At 39.0% G+C, this 18914-nt stretch overlaps 1 protein-coding gene across 1 annotated transcript in view; it reads right to left on the reverse strand.

Moving 5' to 3' along the window:
- FMNL2 (formin like 2) overlaps positions 1 to 18914 on the reverse strand; it is a 310958-nt gene that overhangs the window by 67375 nt on the left and 224669 nt on the right. Inside the window, 1 exon segment of the mRNA XM_053908723.1 lies at positions 453 to 561. Coding sequence (XP_053764698.1) covers positions 453 to 561 — 109 coding nt within the window.

Consider the following 18914-nt stretch of genomic DNA (forward strand, 5'->3'; position numbering starts at 1 on the left):
CCGCACTGTCAGCGCAGAGCCTTATGTGGGGCTCAAACCCACAAACCATGAGATCATGACCTGAGCCGAAATCAAGAGTTGGATGCTCAACTGACTGAGCCACCCAGGCATCCCTCACTCCTAACATTCTAAAGTTGGTCCATTATTGCCCACAATCAGTGGCTTATTCTGTCATATGTGGTCACAAACATTCACCAACTCATCTAAACAAGTTTATGACCGTAGGAGGAAAACATCTTCCCTCCAAGTACATCATAAAGGATAAATGCTAACTAAAATATAAAGGCAGTGAGTTAAATCTTGAGCATTAAAATGAACCAGACCCTTTTTTCAGTTGAATTGCATTAAATCCTGACATTTATTTCAAAGAGAAATACAAAGAAACCAAAGAGGACAAGATCTGAATCTGACAGATTTTTCAGATTTTTTGAAGAATCAGAACACAAACATACCTGGTAATTCATGATGGCACGTAAACACATGATACAGACATGCACGTCGTCTTTCTTACTCACTAATCTTGAATTTTTCAGGGTTCTTCTGCTTGGCAAAGTATTATATCTACAAATAAAAAGGGAAACTTCCATGAAACTACAGGTTACCTTCTTAGCACAGACACAGCCACTTAAAAAATGGAAACTGTTCTCTATCTTTATCTGCACCTAAGTGAGGATTACAGGCTGAAACCACCACCACAAATCCATCACCACAAAGCTATTTCCGGGGACTGCAAAGCCTACACGATTCTGTGTACTGGTCACCATCGCATCAAGCCAGATACCATGGACAATGAAACTCAACTTCACTCACAGCATATAGCACATCAGATTGCACAGGAGATCCGCCGACAACCCCAGGCTCCCAATCAGGAAGCCAAGCTAGATTCGCAGAGGTGATCTCAAACAGCATGCATGCAGACTGCATTTGCAAACAAGCGAAGGGGTGAAGCCTTAGCTTATACCTAGACTGCCAGTCATCTGCCCCCAGTTTAACTGCACCTTCCCATTACTGCTCTCAGGACTCCCTGTTAGAGGAGTTTAAGGCTAGGCAAGGTCATACATTACCAGCTTTGATATCAGCTTGTGATGTTAGACTTTAACTGTACCCAAGACCTTAACAGTATACAAATGCCTCGACAGCCTGATCCCTCACCCAAAGCCCGGTATGGAAGCTGAAGCTTACATGGAAATGTGTTGGCATGTCGCACGGTGAAGAGGTTTCAATGTTAAAACTCATTCTAGAGATCCTACATTGCTAAGCCTCAGTTCCCCTGTCTAGAGATTCAGCAGAGGCTGCACGTAGTAACGAAGCGGCAAGGTAAACACAGTGCTAGCGGACAAGCTAACAACGCCAAGAGCGTCAATGTGAGCTTTAGTCAGTGCCCCTAAATACAGCTTTCTCTGCAACTCCAAGACCAACATAAAAGCGAATTTCAAAAATTGTCAACTACTCTCCCATAGAGTCAATGACAGAAATGATCTATAAAACATCAGCCCGAGGCCTTCCTTCTTCCTGAACTAATTAAAAAATTTAAAGGAAGTTATGATTAACGTTAACTGCTTTCAGAAGTCCCACAGGTGCAGGCTATGAGTTGAACACTGAACCGGCAGGTCTGTCTGAAGCTATCCAGCTGAGCAGCCCTTTTAAGTCACTTTCTATTCAAAAACTATCAAACAGAGGACGATTTTTTTTTTCACATAAGCCTACTAATGAGCCAAATAAATTGGTGAAAAGCACTTCAATACATCAACTTGCCTCCGTATACCTGAATGGATAAAATAGTTTGCTGATGGAAGTCTTAAGAAGAATGCTTTACTCAAGGGCTTTCCTGCTTTATGCACACTTAGAAATAAAAATGCAGCATGGAAGTTGGCCTAACAATTCACTTCTGAATGCAAAAACAAAGCTAAGGAAACAAATTCAGACTCGCGTGATTGTAAGGACACTTTCAACCTCTAAAATACACTTGCAAAATGTGTCCCTTCACCATAGCCCCAGCCTGAGCATGTCTGCTAACACACTTTATGGAGGTCTCACAGATATTGGTGTCTCTTTAAATAACAGCCATGCAGCCAACCTGACCCAAATGTCTGTGGTCTTCCTGGTCTCTTTCAGAAATTCTTTCCCCTCCTCTTTCTGAATTTATTTTAACCTGTTTTGCATTTCTTTATTGGCGTCACCTGTCAAGTATATCATAGCTGATGAGAGAGACGGTTGGCATTTTTAATTGAACACAGTGGCTACCAGAGCACAATGAAGTTATCTGTGATTAAGTTGGAAAAAGAAAAAAGGTGACTTTTAAGGGAATCAAACATCCTTTACTAAATTATATTTACGTGCAGCAACGACTACAGGAGATTCACTGACCAAAGCAAGGGACTCTTTAAGGATGATGGACAGGTCAGTGTGTGTTTCTGTATCACTTCCATATACATTTTAATGGTTCTGCCACGTAGACCAAACATACACACATAATGGTGTTTCCTAAGAGATGTAAAGCAACATAGCAAGTTCCTTCCTTTTACTTATTAATCCAGTTCTTCAGCTTCAGGATTGTAATAGAACTCTAACGAATGAATATGTCTTTGTCATTACTTGTATTGGTAGAAACTAGCAAAAACAGATTAATTATAATATTCTAATTACTAAGTTAACACAAAAGGCTTCTATTCATTGTAGTAGGTAGGTAATCTCAAATACACATTCTGGATCAATATTTAAAACGTATTTAATGTAAACAGTACATAAATACTTATCAATACTTAAGGAGCTTAAAAATATGTCAATAAGTAAAAATGTGTATCTGATTTGTTGATATTCTGTGTTTAAAAAATAGAGATTAGCTCTTTTCTAAAATGTATGGCACTTGATCTACAATTTATTTTTCTCCCATTTTGGGTTTATAGAAAACTAAAGAATTAAAGGCAACATTTGAACCTGTTGTGTTTAAAATCACTGCATCACTGTGTTTTTTAAAAATCACCAGTACAACCACTAACCAAAACAATCAGCACTGAAAGCTGAGAGAGATCCGTGCTATCATTTATTCCAATCTTCCCTGATACAGCTAAGAAAACTCAAGCCCAAAGAAACTACAACCACACAGCAAGTAAAAATCAAGAGACGAGACTTTAAGTGTCCTCACAGAGATGCAGGGCAGTGTCATTTTACAAGTTACAACTCATGGACAATCTGTCGGGTTATCATATGAAAAAGCTACTGCCTACAGCCATCTGTGCTGGCAAGTTCTTTGTCAAACGTTCGTATCAGTCATCCTGACAGCACTGGGTCCATACAGGCATCATCTATCCCACTCCCAGTAATTATTTCTCCAGGCAGGACTAAGGTTCAGTTTGCTAAGAACAGCAGCATCTAGGCATCTTTTTCAGAACACACGGGTCCACGCACTTGGTAAGCAGTTTTCTTTTTAAATCTTTATCCTCTATCACATATCAGAAAAGGGAAGATTTGTTTTAATAGGAAATCTTGCTCTATTTATTTTGGAATTGTTATTCTGAAAGAATTTTCTCCCATTAAGTAAATGCACCCCGATAAACGTCACAACTCTTTACCTCTGTAAATACAAAATATTCGTAAATAATTTAGGATTACATTGTATCTCTAAGGCTTGGTGTTAGGGGCTGTGCCATGGGTTCACATGTACGTTAATCTACTCTCCAACATGCACTTTTTGTGGTATTTGACTACCTATTTAGGTAGATATTTGGTTCATTTGCCTTAAATATCAACTGAGTTACTTTTTTCTTTTTGGACAGTCTGAAATTCAGCTCCAATGTACAATATTGATAGAATACCCAAAAAAAACTGTCCCTGTGTAGCTGGTTTTAACAGATCTGTTTAACCGGTTGATGCTAAAATACCAAAAGAGTTAAGAATAACAATTTCTTGGATCCACTTAACCACAACAAGGACACCGGGACAAGGTAAGCAATCTGAAAGTACTGGCCTTGGGGTACTTGGGTGGTTCAGTCAGTTAAGCATCTGACTCTTGATTTCAGCTCAGGTCATGATCTCATGGTTGGTGGGTTTGAGCCCCATGTTGGGCTCTGCGCTGACAGTGCAGAGCCTGCTTGAGAGTCTGTCCCTCTCTCTCTGCCCTTCCCCCACTTAGAGTCTCTCTCTCTCTCTCTCTCTTTCAAAACAAACACTTTTTAAAAATTTATGAAAGTACTGGGGTGTCTGGATGGCTCAGATGGTTGAGTGTCTGACTTTGGCTCAGGTCATGATCTCACAGTTTGTGGGTTCAGGCCAACATCGGACTCTGTGCTGACAACTTAGAGCCTGGAGCCTGTTTCCAGTTCTGTGTCTCCCTCTGCCTCTCCCCAACTCACACTCTGTCTGTCTGTGTCTCTCTCTCTCAAAAATAAACATTAAAAAATTTTTTTTTCATTTATAAAAGTACTGGGGTGCCTGCATGGCTCAGTCAGTTGAGTGTCCAACTTTGGTTCGGGTCATGATCTCATGGTTCACGGGTTCAGGCCCCGCCATCGGGCTCTGTGCTAACAACTCAGAGCCTAGAGCCTGCTCCTGATTCTATGTCTCCCTCTGCCTCTCCCCTGCTCACACTCTGGTGCGCGCTCTCTCTCTCCCTCTGTCTCTCTCTCAAACATAAACATTAAAAAATTTGTTTTTAACATTTATAAAAGTACTGGCCTCGATTAAGTAGTACATTTGTTGTGATGAGCACTGGGTATTGTATAAAAACGGTGAATCACGATATTGTACACCTGAAACTAACATTACACTGTATGTTAAGTAACTGAAATTTAAACAAAAACTTACAAATAAAATAAGAGTACTGGCCTCTGATGTTCTCCACCAGCCACAGGAAACCAAACCAAATCTCTTGTTTGAGCTCCAAAGCTGGTTTTATTAAGCATCTCCTGTTTATGCTAAACTCTACTAAGTGTTAAGGAAAAATGAAAGACAAGGAAAGATGCTGCTTTTGCCTTTGAGGGCTCATCACTTAGTTTAGGATGCAACAGGTGAGTATATTGACAGCCCCTGTATGAAGTGTGCTGGGTCCACACTCCACCCCCAACCCACCATTCTGTCACATGCACCTCACAATGCATAAAATAGACTCAGCAGTACACACACCTGCGCAGCCCAAGATGGTAAAGTGACGACAGTCCCATCATAAAGGAGAACATTTTTTTCTGCAAAGTATCATACTTAAAATCCCCACAGAGTCAACCTTTTCTCAATCAAGCCCAATTTGACTGAGTTAATACAGACCTATTCCTGGTAACAGTCTTTAGGCAGATCAGAGGTTTTTTTCAACAGGGCTCTAATTCAAGAAGTAAATCTAAAAGGAATGGGCAAATTGTAGGGAAAGCCTCATAAAGGTGACATGACAGTGAACCCAACTGAACAAGAACTATTAACAGTGCAGATGTAAAACATACCCACCTTGTGATCCTTGGATTCATTATTTTTGTTCATATTTTAAGGCTGCGTGTTACTTTCCATATAAAGAAGGGGGGAGGGGGAAGCTGCACAAAAGCAAGTACTTATGGATGGTCTAGGTTTAGATCCCCATAAACACAGAGGGCTAACTAAGGATGTGATCATAATGCCTCTTCCACTTCAATCACCCTACAGAATGTTTCCCAAAAGGTCTCTTAGGTGGAGAGCTGGTCCTGCTCTACCCTCAAAAAGCAAAGTGTAACATTTCTGTGAGAAGCCCAAATTCCGCCACAACACATGTAACAAAAGAAGTATCATCAGGGGTGCCTGGGTGGCTCAGTTGGTTAAGTGTCCGACTTCAGCTCACGTCATGATCTCATGGTCCACGGGTTTGAGCCATGCGCTGACAGCTTGGAGCTTGGAGCCTGGAGCCTGCTTTGGATTCTATGTCTCCCTCTCTCTCTGCCCCTTTCCCCACACATCCTCTGTCTTTCTCTCTCAAAAATAAACATAAAAATTTTTTTTAATAAAAAAAAAAAAAGTATCACCAGAAAAACTGGGCTTTGAAAAAGATCTTGTTCCCTGGTGCCAAATGTCCCCCTGGATGCCAGTAAGGCTGAATACAATGATTAACAGTTTCCACAGAAAAAAGGATGAAGGGAACTGATTAGTGCCATGCAAAACTCCACCAAATGTATGAGTTACACTGATTCCCTTAGGCTGAGTTGGAAAATCCCAGCAATAATCAGTTACCAATTAAAAACTCAGGCAGCCTGAAACTAGTCACCACAACCAAACGTTGTATGCACAGGTGCTGGTGCATAATCACGTTGACACATGTCAATAAGATTCCATATACCACAGTTGAAAGAAACAGCAGATAAGGGAGCCTACATCCGGTTCATGCCGCGGGCCTTCGGGCTAAGCCATGTTCACCTTACACAAGCACTGATCACATCTTAGTTTAGCTCTTTGAAAAAACTTTCCACAAAGACCTGAGCTTTACAAGGATTAAATGGGTGAGTCAGCAGGAGATGTGGGTGCTTCTGTGGTAATCTAATAGACTTGGTACATGTACCATTATAGAATTCTACACAGTGAAACCAATTACTACAATATTTCCTTCCTCAAGTTATTACGAAACTTCATATAAAACAGACTCAACAGAGCCAACTGAAGACTATCCCTCCAGTTCACTGTGGTTATATTTAAAAGGCCCCAGTGAGAGGCAGCACTAGTTTTCTCCTGGTTTCCTCCTATGAGCCTTACTCCTGTCTCTAATGATCCCAAATTCTGTCAAGAACGAATGGTATAAGTTCCCTTAACAGAGGCTTAAAATCGGCATCTTCCCTAGTTCTCAAATCTCACAGTAAATACATCAGAGCTTAATCTAGGACAAGGAGGAAGAGGCTTGGAAGGAAGTTCATTTCCATTCTTCCCCCCTGCTGGCTGCCAGGCTGATGGTTTTCCCTGTGATTATGGAGCTCCTGGTTTTCAAGGCTACTGTGGAACTGGGGAGGGGGCCGGGGGGCTTGGTCAGGGTAAGTGAAATGCCACAAAGCCAGCTGTTCCTACCAAGATTGAGTCATTTTTCCTAAATACACGCTCCCCAGATTGCTGCAGGACTAGCTAATTCCTGGAATTCTGGGGGAAAAAAATGGTTTCTGGCATATTTAGCCAGTTTCCTCATTGTTTTTATGGATGACTGCATTGAAAGAGTCCTGACTCCCTCATTTTCACTGACATCCATATCAGACATTTAGAGATCATTTTCTGCCCAATGAAGTCATTCTGACTATGTGTCACTATTCCTTCAAGTTAATGGGAGCAGGTCTAATGAGGTCCTAAAACAATCAGGTCTCTCTGGTGACTCTGGACAGCTTCCCAGAGACGTAAGGGTTGGAGAGAACTCCTTCAGATTCCAGAGGAAAAAACAAGGGAATAAACTATTTAATGGAGGGACTGTGAACCAATGCCTGCACCACTGGAGCGCAGTACCTAAATGTAGGCTGTCCTGAGAACCTTTCTTCCCCACTTCAGGCAAGCAGTGCTCTGGGGCTCTGGATGCCTGGATACAAAAGATGATTTCCCAGAGGCAGAAAACAGCTCCCCATCCAATTTTTGGAGTTCCTACCATTTATAGAACAAAGAAAATGGGAGATGAATATTTAGACATTTTTTTTTCGAGGTCTCAAGAATTTTAAGGAAATCCTGTCTTCTGAGAAGTCATTTTGACCAAAACCTTGTAGCAAACTAACACCACCAAATTTCTCAGACCCTTTTCATCAGCTTTGAGAACTGTCTGCTAATCTGTCAAGCACTGAACTCTAGCATTTGAATGTTACCCTAGCATTTGAAGAAGACACACTGTCTTGGAAAAACTGCCAATTGGAATTCACAAAATTCTGTGAATATGGACAGAAACAGATTACAAAAACGACTTAAGACCAAAACCCAAAAGAACTGACTCTAACCATTTGTATTAATTATATGCACCAGTAGTTATATATATGTATACAAAATAAGAAGGTACAAGTCAAAGCTAGTATGAGTAATAAGCATTAAAAAACCAAGCAATTTCTAGATATGTTTTAAGAAACCTATGCAAAACATTTCCTGTTTAATACTACGGTGACAACTGCCATCTGAACCACCTACTTCATGCGTAGCAATGAATGTGCTGAGAGGCAGGTGGTGAGCATGTCAACCTGCAGAGCAGTGACAGCAGGTCCCATGGGGAAAGAGGGTATTTGGTTCATTCTATTTATTTTTAAGAAACAGATTTTTTTTTTTTTTAAGTTTGTATTTGAGAGACAGTGTGCATGCACAAGTAGGGTAGGGGCAAAAAGACAGAGAATCCCAAGCAGGCTCCACATGGTCAACACAGAGCCCCGCATGAGGCTCAGATTCGTGAACCACGAGCTCATGACCTGAGCCAAAACCAAGAGTTGGACACTTAACCTACTGAACCACCCAGGCACGCCTCCGTGGGGCACGTGACTCTTGATCTCAAGGTCTTGAGGTCAAGCCCCACCAACTGAGCCATGCAGGTACCCCAACAAAGTACTTACTTCAAAAGCCCTTCAGAATGACTGATGAGTGAGCTCCAATCCATTGACTGATACTGTTAAGAAATGGCCAGGCAAGTAAAACCTGAATTTTTGACTCCAAAAAAAGAATGGCAAGGCCAGCAAAGAAAACCTAGAAAAGTAAGGATCTTGGAATCTGCGTGGCTACAGGATTTTTCTTGCCAGACACATGTTAGTAGCCTGAATTACATGTTAATGCTTCTTAGACTTCTGGTTGGAGTCATGTTTTGCCACCCTTAAACGACCACTCATTGTAAGAGTTTAAAAAGGAAGCTATATTAAGTGTGAACTAGTGTCTCATGTTTAAGAATCTAACAAACAAGTCGGACTACATCAAACTAAAAAGCTTCTGCACAGAAAGGAAACAGAGTTAAAAGGTAACCTACAAAATGGAAGAAAATAGTTACAAACCATTAATGCCTAAAACATACAAAGAACTCCACTACTCAATAGCAAAAAACAAAAACAAAAACAAAAACCCCAAAAAACCAATAACCCAATGAAAGAATGGGCAAAGGACTTGAATAGACATTTCTCCAAAGAAGACATACACATGACTGACAGTATCTAAAAAGATGCTCAACATCACCAGTCATCAGGAAAATACAAATCAAAACTACAATGAGATCTCAGCTAACCTCTGTCAGGATAGCTACTATCAAAAAACAAACAAAAAAACAAGAGATAACATGTACTGGCAGTGATGTGGAGAAATTAAAGTCCTTATGCACTGTTTGTGGGAATATAAGTTATACAGACACCAAGAAGAACAGTATGGAGTTCTCAAAAAGTTAAAAATAGAACTACCATAAGATCCAGCAACCTCACTTCTGGGTATTTATCCAAGAGAATGGAAATCAAAATCTGCAAGAGATATCTGCACACCTGTATTCATTGCAGCATTATTTATAATAGCCAAGATGTAAAAACAATCTAAATGTCCATCAACAGATGAATACATGAAGAAAAGAAATAGGAATTATGTGACATGATAGAGGTGTTAGCAAATGCTACTGTGGCAATCATTGCAATATACAATTTTTTCAAATAGTGTTGTACATTTGAAACTTACACATTATAAAATTTTATCTCAATAAAAAAATATCTCTCTCTCACACACACACACACACACACGCACACACAATATTAAGCCGTGACACAGAAAGGATGAGGAATTGTTCCAAGTTCAAGGACACTACACAAACACAACTACTAAGCACAATAAATGATCCTTACACTGGATCCTGGACAGGGTTTGGGGAAAAAAAAAAATGTTATGAAACACAGTAGGGTAATAGATGAAACTAATAGACTGGACCAAGAAACAGTGTCCATATTAAAACATTCTTATTTTGAGAATTGTACCATGGTTATGTAAGAGAATCCTTGTCTTAGGAAATCTACACTAAAATATTTAGGTGTAAAAGGGCACAATTCTGTAACATGCTTTCAAATGGTTAAAGGTGTGTATGTTTACAAAACAAGTGTGCAAGGAATAAATGGACAAATGTTAATTCTTGAATCCGTATAAGGAGCATAAGACAGATCACTGTACTATTATTACATTTTTTAAACTATATCAAAATAAAAAGTAAAAAAGAAATGTAAGATGTAAGCACATACAATGGAATATTATTTAGTCTTTAAAAAAAAAAAAAAAAAAGGAAATCCTGCAATGGGCAACAATATGGATGAACCTTGAGGATATCCTGCTAAGTGAAATAAGCCAGTCCCATTAGGAAAGAGGCTGTATGAGCCTATTTAAATGAGGTATCTAAGACAGTCATGCTCTTAGAAGCAGAGAACAGAAAGGCTGCCCGGGGTTGGGTGGAGGGGTGTACTGGGAATTGTTAATCAATGACAATGAAGTTTCAGTTACACAAGATAAGTAAGTTCTAGAGAGCTACTATACATTGTGCCCATAGTTAACAATACTGCATTGTACACTTAAAAATGTGTTAAGGGGATAAGGTCTCATGTTAAGTGTTCTTAACAAAATAAAAAAAATAATAAAAGTGGTATGTTAAAAAAAAAAGAGGTGATAAGCTTAAGAATGAAGGACACACAGCATGTCTGATAATTCTGTAAGTACAGGGGAAAGAACACTACTTCTGAACAAAAGCTGGATGTGATCAATGTTAGATATGTTCAGAGATCTATCTGCAAAGCACCAAGTACTCAGTCAAGACAAGCTGCTGCTCACCCAGTGATACCTTGAAGTAAGTCGGATCAGAATTTACTGTTTTGACATACACTTACTTCTAGACATGGAGACATATTCTTGTATGTGGGTTGGTGTACATGTCTGTCTCTCCCTGTGACCTTGTATTATCCACAGACAATATATTACTGTGGAACCTTGAATGAGTGTTTCCTGAACTGACCTAAACCAGACTTTCCCAGAGTCTGGCAAAAAAATGTTTTTCGAAAGTCTGTAGACCTTTCTTGCCAACATGTGTGAAGTCTGTAATATCGAAGTCCTAATGGCAACAGGAAAAAGAAAAGGTATATTCTCTCACAAAAAGTATTTTCACACAGTCTAACTATTCAGATACCAAACTAATATCTACCTATAAATAAAGAACAGTAATTAGAACTTCCTTGGAAGCTAAGGTAAGGTTTCAACCCAATAGGGCTGCAATGCCAACTGGGTATGTCACATGATTTGACCTAATTTTACTAGTCTTTTATGGTTCCAAGGTCTGGGCTTAATATAACTTTACCAAGATTTGGGGTTTTAGGTTTCCTCACTTACTCTTCAGACATGACATCACTTGGGCATATTTCTTCTATCAATTAACCTCATAAAATATATGATGCTGAAAAAAGTGAAACAAGCACTTTCTGACGGTCTCCACAGCCAAAAGAAACAGAGTGCAAACAGTTGAATCCAGATAGTTCAGAGTGGAGGTGAAGAGAGAAGAGGAAACAGAGGGGAGGGCAGAGGGAGTCAGAAATACCCAAATCTCCTAATGAACCTTTTTAATTAGTTTTTGAAATTTTCTGTTTGTCAAGACTTCCTACAGGACCAGCTGACAAGACAGAACCTATGAATCAAAAGATCTCCATACATGCTTTCCGAACAGAGTAAGTGGACAAACAGCCTGCCAATCCACTATATGAATGGAGAGCCTTATTTGTCTGAATCTTCTAAGCTTTCATTACATTCCCTCTGACAAAGGTATTTGCCATTGAGTTACTAATTAATTCATATATATCCCTATGTGAAAAGTGTTCAAGGAAACCATCTATCTCCTGTGACCTTTAAATAGAAATATTTATATGTTTGTTCCAAATCACCCCTGCTTTTCATAAACCTTCAATAGATCATTGCCAATGAGCTAAAATGATAATTCCATACCCTGGCCTTCAAAATATTACATAAACTGCTTCTAAACTGCTTCCAGCCAGACTCATCTATTCATTGTTTCCTAAACAAACTATGTGGTCTTACCACTGAACCACTGCCCATTCCACTCTCCCTCCTTCTCCCCTTTCAGAGTCCCTCCTCCAAGTCTTACTCACTGCTCTTTCACATCCAGACCACATCATGAATCTTTCCTAGGTTTTACTGTTCACTCTGGCCTCCATACACTGGTGTTGGTTATACTCATATGACACTTAACATAGGTCAGTGTGCAGGAGCACACACATACACATGTTTTCTCAATCAAATCATAAAGACATCTGACACAGAAGTCAGAAGACTGATTATAAACCCTGGCTCTGTCACTTACTAGGTATGGATAACTTCTCTGAGTCCCAGCTTCCTCATCTGTAAAATCAGGCTAATAGTCCTTGAATACCTGCCCCCCAAAATTCATGAAGATTTAATGATGTAAGCATGAAAATGTCCTTTAGTAACCATGAATCTTATACAAATAGTTTATGTATCTTTCTGTATCCTCAGCACTTTGGCAAAGCACCGTTCACCTGTTAAGTATGTGGTTAAGTCTTGCTGATGAAGGTCCTGGACCACAGCTGTAGGAAGTTCCTGCGTCATCTTCAAATTTTCCCCTCAACCCTATATGGTTAACATGGACCGTCCGCTCATTATGGAGCCAAGTTCTTTACTATCATAACCCGTGAGGGAGGTCCTAGACCCTATCATATGTAACAGAGTACCTGTGAGACAGATCCCCAACAACGCATTGGTCAGATGACTTCCAGATCATAACCTCTTTCAATTGGTCTTCCATTGGAGAAAAGACCCAACAAAGAGGTGGAACAAGTGAGATAAATGTTTCTCATAGTGGAAAACACTTGACAAATCTGCTTGTATGCTGCACCACAAGCTATAGAGCTATCATCAATTTCACTAGCAGGGCCATTAATATCAGCTACTAGCTGAAAAGCTGAAATGTACATTCTTAATCCAAGTACGTTTTTCTTTATTTACAACTTCAAATAAACAAAGCAATACAAAAACCTGAAACACAGTAACCCAACACCATCAGTTGTTTCTCTTACAAATTGTGCTGAAAAGTAAAATTGGAAGTCTGTAGTTGCAGATTATTTTTATAAAGTCTGCAAATTTAGAAAGTATTTTATAAATAAATAGATACTGCATTCTGGAACCTTAGATCTTCAAAACAAAAGTCTATCAGGTTAAGGAGTATCTTGAACATTTCTCTTCCCTCAGAAATAACATTCGAGTATTGCCTTTAACCAACATCTCATTTTTTTTCTCCTCCTCCTTTACTCTTTCTCTTTTTTTTTTTGCCTTTTTTATCTTACCTTTTTACTTTTATTCTTTGCTTTCCTCTCTCTCCTTCTAAATTCAGTGTTAATGAAAATTTCAAACAGTATCTGCTATCTGATGAACAGAGAGAACTCAGGCTTTGAGAACATTTTTTTTAAACTATTTTTATTTGCAATTTTCCCCCCTTTAAGTTGGACTCTATGGAAATAGATTTTCCATTATCTTTCCATACGGAAAGTTTTAATACATGCAGTCAAGGAGAAGAACTACTTCTAGAACAAAATACAGATTACAACTGTCAATAATGAAGACTATAAAATACTATAAAAAAATCTGAGTTGATTTTGCGTAACTTGAGGGCAGAAGAGGAAAGAGAAAAGAGAATAATGATCATTTTAGAAATTACATCCCTAATTTATATAAACTAGAAAATGAACAGAACACTGTTCTTCTTGTTCTGAATCAAGGTAAAAACTGCTTTAGCTTCTAATTATACAATTAAGAAATCTTTTTTTTTTAATCTAATACTATAATGGTTTAAGAGGTTACATGATTTTCTTCCCCCAACAATTAAAATTGAAGGTAAAGCTCTACTATTGAAATAAAAGAACTTGTAAGAGCTTCAAAGCTTCTTCCAGAACACCTCTTACTTTTCACGCAAACTGGTACAGAGTTGGTGTTCCCATATATTTAAATAACATCAGGAATACTGCTGTGGACACAAGTATTTACTGCAACAAAGCCGAAGCAACTACATGGGCCATTGGTCCATGTGTGGAAATAGGTCTGCAGGAACTAGGTAACTCCTTGGACAATAAGGTCTTAGCTCAGTGCCTCATCAACAAAAAGTGTTCAAATAACCACATATGAGATCTCTTCCAGATTCCAACTTTGCTGTTTCTACTAATGATTCTATTTCTCTTCTAATCAATCATACACAAAATTTTCTCTTTACCACTTTGCCCACCAAGTCAATTCTGGAACATCTTCATACTTGGCCTTTGCTCTATGTTCTAAGTTCTCAGGTACCTCCTTTAGAGGTCCAAGCATCAGCCATCTGTTCCTCCAATCAACACCCAGTGCATTCACCAGACCCTACGCGCTCAAAAAGATCAACTACCTCATGTGTTTTCCCATTCTGCTGCCTACCAGATAAAACCCAAACTCCAAAATTCAAGGTTCTTTGTTAGGTGGCGTCTGATTCATAGGTATATACTACGTGTATTTTACATCAGTTCTAAAACATCGTACAAACAAAAATCTGAAAAAAGCTCACTGATAATCTCGTCTTTGGTGAAAAACAGTCACTATTTTCATTTGATAAACTCTTTTTCAATGTCTTCCCATCTGCACGTAGGCAAAAATGAAATCATATAAATGCAGAACTTTTTGTCTGACTCTTGTCCTTTGTTTAGAAATTACTTTTTCATGTTTCTATGTAACTTGTTTGTAATAGCTAAGCTATACTGATCATTTATGTTGACAGCATATTGATGAGGGTCTCCAGTAGCTCCTCTGGCATCTTTGCATGAAGTAGAAAAAGGCACATTTTCTGAGAAGGATCAGCAAAAGCCCTTCCTGCAGGGTACAACTGACATAAAGACAGGTGGACACCCTGATATAACAGAGACTATTTACTGAGGGAGAAAAAAATCATCCTGTGAATAAATAGGCAGGATAACATGGTTTAAAAGTTGAAGTCAGGCCAGCTCACTTTACATCCCACCTCCTATACTCACTGTTTGATCTCAGGAAAGTTGCTTAACCACTAGAGACCTCAGCTTCTTTGCAGGGATAAGAGTCATCACTATCCCATAAAGCCATGGTGAACAGTAAATCACTGAAGGGCCTTAGAACAGTGCCTGGCACACGGTAGACACTCAATATGTTTTTCCCCCCAATAAAAATCCTATCAATGTCATCTATTACCTTTGTGCCTATTGTTAAATATTTTTAAAAATTACTGACATGGAAAACACTGCCAGGAATGGGGTAACTGTGCTAAAGTGTTTATCAACAACGATCTAAATTTGAACTCTTCGGCTCTTCATGTAAATCCACTAAGGATAATAGATGGTAAATACTCAGTTGATGACTACTCAGGAAATGTCATTCCTTTTGATAATAATCTCAGGAAAAAATGTGAAATTTGTTCTGGGGGATCTTAGGAAGAAATACTTATGGAAGTTAACATCTTAGAGGAAATGTGGATCTTGGTTCCCTTACCACAATGGGAAGGGTCAGTCGGGGTTACCTACAAGGCAGTTGCTAACAAACCCTTTCCAGCTTTGTTTGTCTATGACCCAATGTCTCCATTAAATAGCCCTCTACCTCCATCACAAAGGACAGGTTCTTCCCTCTTTCCCAAACATGCCGGATCTCAGATATACACTTTTGCTCATCTCATGCCTCTTCACTTTACTTCTACCTGAAGCACTCTCCTCACCCTGAAGATCAACTCTGGCCATCACCCGAAGTCCCAGTTAAAATCTGGCCCCTTCTTCCAAGCTCTTAGAATTCTACCCATTTCTTTTAAAACTCAAAACAGAGGGGCGCCTGGGTGGCTCAGTCAGTTAAGTGTCTAACTTTGGCTCAAGTCATGATCTCACAGTTTGTGAGTTTGAGCCCCGCGTCAGGCTCTGGGCTGATAGCTCAGAGCCTGGAGCCTGCTTCGGATTCTGTTTCTCCCTCTTTCTCTCTGCCCTTTCCCTGCTCATGCTGTCTGTCTCTCTCAAAAATAAACAAACATTAAAAAAGTAATCCAAACAGCTACTTACTATGTCACTGCTTATTTAGTCCAATGACACTAAGTAACTGTTCTTAAAAATTAAAAATGACTTTCTCTTACATCTGAATTAATACAATCTTTGTCTTCAAAAATCAAACATGTACTCATGTGCATATATAGCATCATTTAATTTAACCAGACCTATGGCCACATTAACAGAAATCTTAACTGAAGGAAAACTAGGCCCCTAAGCTTACAATCCCAGGTTTCCACCACATCAATATCAATGTTTTTACCACTGGCCAAGTTGACAAATTGGTAAGATAAAACCTAACAGTTAATATAACTCAAGGTGAATGTCATATCCTAAAATTTTTAATCTTCCATTTTAAATAGTTAAAAACTGAATACAAAGAGGAGAGTGTCCATCAACATTAAAATTTTGTGTAAAAACAGTGTTTTCCCTTTTTTTTTTCATCAAGCCCCATTTATAAAATGTTGTCAATTTCACGAAATCCCCTTTCTTCTTCCAAGTTGAACCCCTTTTGCCAAGTGATATAGGGTCAGATTTCTATTCAATCAACGTTCTTATCTGGAGATTAAGATGAGGGAACTAAAATCTGCATTTGGATACAGAAGACACTCTTATCAAACAAAGCTACCAAAATAAGCTACAGTACATGAACTCATATCCTTCTACTCTTTTCAAAAAACCTGTAACATTAACACAATATACCTTAAAGGGTCAGATTCTTAAATTGAGGAATCATAATACGCTAACAGAGTGCACCAAAGTTTAAAAGGCAGTGGACTTTGTTCCAGCACAGGGTGATGGTAGTAAGCCATGAGGTTATCATATTATAACCTGGGGATCGGTCGCAATACCCTGCCACCCTGCGCTACGAGCTCTCATGGGTGTCGTGTCCACCCGTGACTTACAAGATTTTCCGGTTTGAAGCCTCATCATCAGTGTGTAAACTGAAGCTGCTCCAGAGGCAACAGGGAGAGGAGCAGCTCTGGTGGCATTTGAACTGAAGATACTCAGGCAGAGAAACCAGTCTGGTGGTGGTGTAAGACATGAATGGAACCGGAGGGAGAGGAGACAGGAGGATGAGAAAGGACAAAGCAGAGGACGAGAAGACAATCAGAAATGAGATGGAAGAATGAAAAAGAAGGGCAACGAAAAGAAAGCCAAAAAGTGAAGGAAGTGTGGGGAGCAGAGAAAGAAAGGGGAGAGAAGAAGGAGGAGGAAAAGAAAAAAAATGTAAACAATCTTTGGGTATATGAAAAGCAACATGTACCATATGCCTGTACTTCTGATTGCTGTTTTGTTTTGTTTTTTAAGTCACAGATGCCATCAAATGACCAAATACAGAATTAGAATCCAGGCACAAATCCATGAACCACAAGAGCTGGAGTATCATTGATATACATTGTTCAAAAACAAAAGTCTAAGCTTCAGGTCAATAAGCAGCATAAAAGTTACTGCCACCTTGATTTTCTGGAGTTACTAGAACCCGCGAAGGAAGAGTCAAAGGAAATCCAAATGTTCCGTTCCTCAGTTTGAAACTGTTCAAACACAAGACAGAAGGATGTGATATTGGTTTCTTAATTGGTCATCTTCTAGCACATCTGCCAACCATCCATGTCATATACTTGCTGACTTTCCCAGAACAGCATTTCCATCATGTCTATCTATACTTTTGGTCCATTTTTTTCCAATTTAAAATGAATTCTAACAGGATCTACCTTGAGCCAACTGTCAAACAATGCCTTCCAGGGTCCAGGATTACCATTCTCCTTATACCTAAAATATTCCCATATTTTCCTGATTCTTCCACTCTTCTAGAAACAATGTGTTCTCAATGAACAGTCTTTAATAATTCAAAATTAGGCATAATGAATTATTAATCAGAAAAATGAATCCTGTGAAGGTGGTACCTAGCCAATATATGATACATTCCAAGTAAGAAATGATAAAAAAGTGAATTAAAATGTACTTTTGTCAATTAAATTCCTTACATATAATTATATCTACACTAATGGTAAGAATTTCCATTCCTGTACCAAGGTCATTAGGGAATTCCTCAGGCATGACTGGCCTTTCTTCAACTTCCAAATCAGCCTTGTCCACATGTAAAGTTGACGTAGACTAGCAAGTTATATAGCTCTTGGCCTATTGCAAATACCACGAGACGAACTGAAACACTGCTCTTCATTATTATTGAACCATTCAAAACCCATTATTATTTTTGGCATCTTCAAACATGGAAAATCTGAATGGTTGATTGGAAGCATCTCATTCAAATGTCAAATCCTTCAGCAAAACTGAATTTTATTATTGAGATATTAACTTTCTATGACCAAAACCTAAGTCAAAGGGACAAAAGGTACATAAAAGGCTACCAGTTACGAAAAGTCTGAAAGCCACATTTTCACTGATTTACAACTTGACACATGGGACCCCACCACCAATGACCCAATATCCATGGGGATCTTAAACATGGACAGGAACAACATCCACTTGCCAGATCAAGTCTGAAATAAGTGACATAAATTTTTCAAGCTGCAAAGAATAAGCAACATTTGGGAATGAGGCATTTATTAATAAAAATTTTTATTAAACTTCTGCAAAACAGCAACCTTTAAGAACTTGCTCTAGATGTCATCTCCGTCTTGACAGACAGGGTTCTGATTTATCCATCCGTTTACCTTAACTCTAACTACAGTGCCTGGCAAATTATAGAAGCTCAAAAATATTTTTCAGTGAATGAATGTGGAAATGAGCGAATAATCAATCGCAGTGACATTCCAGCCGTTAGCAGTAGAGATGATCAGCACCCATCCTTCCTTAGCATGGTGGTATTTCAACCATGAAAGACTAGAGAACAAATCCTTAGGAGGAAACAGAAGGTTGACAACTGAGCAAACCTAACCAAAGAAGCACTGCTTAAAGGCATTTCAT

This window comes from Panthera pardus, unplaced genomic scaffold, assembly GCF_024362965.1.
Source record: "Panthera pardus isolate Hobbes unplaced genomic scaffold, ASM2436296v1 HiC_scaffold_10, whole genome shotgun sequence".
NCBI lineage: Eukaryota > Metazoa > Chordata > Mammalia > Carnivora > Felidae > Panthera > Panthera pardus.